Source organism: Corvus brachyrhynchos, unplaced genomic scaffold (assembly GCF_000691975.1).
Source record: "Corvus brachyrhynchos isolate BGI_N302 unplaced genomic scaffold, ASM69197v1 scaffold893, whole genome shotgun sequence".
Lineage (NCBI taxonomy): Eukaryota > Metazoa > Chordata > Aves > Passeriformes > Corvidae > Corvus > Corvus brachyrhynchos.
Window position 1 is genome coordinate 132,386 of NW_008237340.1, and position 5,232 is coordinate 137,617.

At 34.3% G+C, this 5,232-nt stretch overlaps 1 protein-coding gene across 1 annotated transcript in view; it reads left to right on the forward strand.

The window, feature by feature from the left end:
* Positions 1 to 38: 38 nt before the first annotated feature.
* LOC108445799 (IgGFc-binding protein-like) overlaps positions 39 to 5,232 on the forward strand; it is a gene marked incomplete at its 3' end in the record, with an annotated part of 5,834 nt that continues 640 nt past the window's right edge. Inside the window, exons 1-3 of the mRNA XM_017730620.1 lie at positions 39 to 185; positions 1,337 to 1,381; positions 4,739 to 5,227. Coding sequence (XP_017586109.1) covers positions 1,339 to 1,381; positions 4,739 to 5,227 — 532 coding nt within the window. The remainder of the gene's footprint in view (positions 186 to 1,336; positions 1,382 to 4,738; positions 5,228 to 5,232) is intronic.

A 5,232-nucleotide genomic window follows, 5' to 3' on the forward strand; every position in this document is an offset into this window, starting at 1 on the left:
CGCCGTGCGCCCTCACAGTGGACAGTGTCCACCTGCCAGTTCCCAAATTCTCGGGAACTGTGGGTCATGCCCCCGGCCCCTCCTCCCATCCTGAAATTCTGCTGAATCTGCCCAAATCTGCAGGTTTGGGCCCAAATCCGCCCCCAGGAAGCCATGTCAGGAGGCTGTAGCCGAGGCCCATTTAGGTATAAAAAGAGTGATTTTGGGACAAACACTCTGTGTCTGCAGAGTTCTGGGAATTCAGGAGCTGAGGGGCTGGTGAGTGGGGGATGACTGGGGACGCTTCATTCCCTGTTTTTTCCTGGTTTTCCTCATTGTTTGGGGATGGGCAGAAATTGAGGATTTTTTCTGCCCAGATTTCAGATTCTTTACTCTTTTCCCCTCCCCAGTTTTGTGTCTTTTGCCCTCTTTTCCCCTACAAGCTTCATGATTTTAACCCTTTTTCTTCCCAAATGTTGGATTTTAAACACTTTTTGTGTCCAAATTTCTTTTTTCTTTTTTCCCCATTTCCCCCCCACATCTCAGGGGTTTTCCCTTTTTGTGCACTTTCCCCCCAAATTTCAGGTTTTTTCCCCTCATCATGCCCAATTTTTGGTGGTTTATTTCCCCCTGTTTGAGGGCAAATTGAGCATTTGGGAGGGTTTGAGTGGGACAAGGTGAGTGAAGGGTTGTCCTGGATGTTGAGCCCCATTTTGATCCAAATTTGGGGGATGTTGGGCAAAAACCCCCCCATTTTGACCCAAACGGAGGGGATCTGGGGCAAAATTCACCCTTTCCATAAAGTTTTAGTGTGGATTTGGTGGAAATGGGGTATTGAGGTGGCATCAAAGGGAGGGGTTGTCAGGAGGGCTGTGCCAGCATTTTAACCCCATTTTGACACAAATCTAGGTGATTTGGGTTTAAATTCATCTGGTTTTGGAGTGAATCTGATAGAGGTGGGGACTCTGATGTGGCCTCAAGGTGGGGGGGAGGATGGGGGGAGGGATGGTTGCTTCAGCTGTTTAATTCCATTTTGATCCACCCTGGGGGGATTGGGGGGAAAATACTTTGATCCAAAATGGGGGAATTGGTAAAAAAACCCCCCATTTTGACCCAAATTTGGGGAATTTTGCACAAAGTTTGTAGAGTTTGGAAGGTTTTGGGGTGGATTTGGGAGCAGTGGGGGCCAAAATAAACCCCAAGAGGTTTCCATGGGGTGAAAAAAGGCACTTTGGGGTAATGAAAGGCATTTGGGGGTAATTTGGGGGTTATTTGAGGGTTCTGGAGATACCTCAGGGCTCACATGGGTTTTTCTGATAAAACAGAAATTTTTAGTGATCTTGGGTGTTTTTCACAGTGATGGCACAGGATGGGATCTGGTGGCTCCTCCTTCCCTTCTGCGGTAAGCAAAATCCTGGTTTTCCACACAAAATCCCAGATTTCCTGGATTTTGTACTTATTTCCAGGCTTTTTAGCACAGAAAATGAAATCCTGAATCCCTGGGATTTTTTGCCCAAAAATTCCCTTCTTCCCTCATTTTGCATTTCCTCCAGCAAACTCTCAGCTGCAGATTTATTAATTTTAACCAAAAAAACCCTTTAAAAATATTTTTTTTTTAATACAAAAGCCCTTAGAATCGTTTTTTGTGGTTTTTTTTTCTCATGAACCCCCCATTAATTTTCATGGAAAAATCCCCTTTTTGCTCACTTTCACTGAAAAAAAAGTGCACTTATCCTGGTTATTTGGGGTTACTTTTTTGTAGTGGTTGCTTTTTTGTTGTTTTTTTGTTGGGTTTTTTTTGTTGTTTTTTGTTGTTTTTTGTTGTGGTTTTTTGGTTTTTTTTGTTGTTTTTTTTGTTGGTTTTTGTTGGGTTTTTTTGTTGTTTTTGTTGGTTTTTTGTTGTTTTTGTTGGGTTTTGTTGGGTTTTTTGTTGTTTTTTTTGTTGGGTTTTTTGTTGTTTTTGTTGTTGTTGTTTCGTTTGTGGTTTTTTGTTTGTTTGTTGTTTGTTTTGGAGCTAACATGATCAGTTTTAGTGTTTTACCAGGAAAAAACCCCAAGATCTATATGCTGGAATTGTGGGGTTTTTTCAGGAAAAAAAGGTCTATTTTGAAAAGTTTTTTAATGAAAAAAGTCCTTTTATTTGTTCTATTTTAATAAAAAAAGTTGGTTCTTTAGGGAAAAAATAACCTTTTATTCCTTATTTTCCTGACCTTTTTCTAATTTTCATGAAAACCTCTTATCAACCCAATTTTTTGTAGTGTTTTAAAGAAAACTCTTTTAATCCCTTAATATTTTCTTGTTTATTCCTTTTTAAAAATTTTTTAAAAAAATTATTTATTAGGGGAAACAAAGCCCTCTTGAACTCTGTTTTAGGTTTGGGGTATTTTTAAAGGAAAAAACCTCATTCACTCTGTTTTAATTTTTAAAATCCCAATTGCTTATTTCCCTGTTGACTTTTCTTCAAAATCCCCCCTTTTAAGAAAACCCCTTTTTTATATATTATTCAGAAAGCCCCCTTTAATCTTATTTTTTATTCACAGTCAAAGCTCATTTTTCCCTATTTTTCCCCGAAACACTCAAATTCCATTTTTTTCAGAAAAAATCACCAGAATTATCTTTTTTTACCCAACATCCCCATTTCCCTATTTTTTAAATTTAAAACAAATTCTTATAGTGAACTTTTCATATATATACTGAGTTTTAATAAAGTTTTATCACGTTTTCATGTGGTTTTCCCCCAGCGATCTCAAAGCTTCCTTCAGAAGAAACCCACTCTTTTTAACCTGTTTTGGGGCAAAAAAGGTCTTTTTTGTTGTTTTGGAGCATTAAAAAAATCCTCAAAAATCTATTTTTGATCCTTTCAAAGTATCTTTTATTTGTTTACTTTCCCTTTTATATATTTATCTATATTTATCTGTATTTATCTGTATTTATCTATATTTATCTATATTTATCTGTATTTATCTATATTTATCTATATTTATCTACATACATTTTAACTTGTACAAAATACTTAAAATGTTAGTTGGCTAATAATGACATTAAATAGTGTAATTGAAGAACATAGTATTGATTAATAGGACATTAATTGGTTATTAATACTTATCTATATTTTTATATGTTGTGGATATATTAATTATATTTATACACTACAATAGTTATATATGAATGTATAATATAATCTCTACTGTAATTATATAAAAATACAACGTATGATATATTCTGCTATAATTATGTTGTTATTATCATTCTTGATTTGCATTTTTAGTGAAAATTCAGTATAAAATTATTTCAAAGTTTTTATGGATGTACAAGAGATGTGAAATATAAAAACATGTAACATATTTTATATTCATTATTTTATATAGTGTATTTATTAATATAGCACACTAGATATTGCTATTATATATAGCTACATCTATTGAGACGTAATTATAAAAGATAGAATAGATACAAATTACTATAAATATAATTATATACCATTCTAGATTATTTTATGATGTAATGTGACATAGAGTTGCATTATATTATATGAATGACTTTATGTTATTGTATTATAATGTATTATAACTTTATGTAATTTATGAATATTATATTTAGTACTGTAATTATATATTATTTACCTTTTGTGTTATAATGTAATATCCACTATTATAATTGTTATATGAATTACATATAATGGTAAATTATAATGCAATATCGTATAATATAATGGTATATTAATTCTGTTCTGGTCTCTAATATATTCTCTACCGCTCTAATTTAGTTCCTTATTGCTTATTTTTCCTTGATTTTTAACATTTTTTCCAAGCCATTTCTATGAAAAGAAGAAATAAAATTATTTTAAATCATTATCTGTATAATTTTTTTAGAGAAAATATAAAGCATCTACTGTTGTATATAATTATAAAAATAACATGTAAATTTGTTTTCTACTGGGATTAATACGAAAATAAATTCAATAACTACAGCAGTTATTATTATATTACTTTAATTATTTTTAATATTTATTGGTTTGGATTAATTCTTTGCTGATATTTCTATTAAAAATAAGTACAAAATCATAGAAAAAATACTACTATATATTTAAATGTAAGTTGTAAATTACAGTGTTATAATTAATAGATCTGTATAATAACATGGAAAACTATATAAGTTATATACTGGATAACAGATATAATAATATAATAACAGGCTAAAAAAGTAATTAACATATTTTTACTGATATATGAGTCCTCTATTATTAATTTATTATCAGTGTGCTAATAAGTAGTAATATACTGGAGTATATTACATAGTACTATTAATATATCAATAACACAGTGTTTAGTAATGTAAACATCTAATAACATTGTTATATTAAGGAATGGTATTTATTATAATTAGTTAATAATACAACGTTCTTTCATATTGTTAACACATTGGTATATTATTATTAATAATTTGTTAATAGAACATATAAATAAGAGTTTACTATTTATATAGAATTATTTATAGTTTTATTAAAATGTTGTTTATTAATATAATAAACTGTAAATAGAATTTCTATTTTGATTATATATAAAAATAGACTCTATAAATTAGATACTGCAGTCATATCTTTAATGTAATTTCAGTACAATTCCTCCTATAATTCTATATAAACCACATATGGAATGAATATAAAAGTATCAATATAAAAATACAAAGGCCACCTTCATATAACCCTCTTGGTTAATATAAAAATTAACCAAGGCCCCCTTTTCCCCCGTTTCCCCAGCACTCTCCAGTGCCAGCTACCGGGGCCGGGAGTTCCTGGCCGTGTTCCCACAGAATGACGACGAGTCCCCCAGCACGTACCTGCAGCTGCTGCTCACCTCCTATGGCCCTACCGACACCCAGGTGTCAGTGATGCTCCGCGGTGGCTCCGTCACCCGCAACGTCACCCTGGGGCCGGACCTCACTGTGCCCCTGTCCCTCCCTGCTGACCTGGAACTCACTGGAAGCCGCACTTCCCATAAAACCTTGGTGGTCCAGGCCAGCGCTGATATCTCCGTGGTGGCTGTCAGCACCAAGAGCTACACCGTGGGTGCCACCGCCCTCCTGCCCGTGGAGAGCCTGGGCACCAGGTACTACATGGTGACACCTGTTGGGAACTACACTTACGGCCTGACTGAGTTCGTGGTGGCCGCTGGCGCCGCCATCACCACTGTCAGCATAACCACCACCGCCACTTTCCACCATTCCGGGGGCACCCCCGGCCCCCGCCGCTCG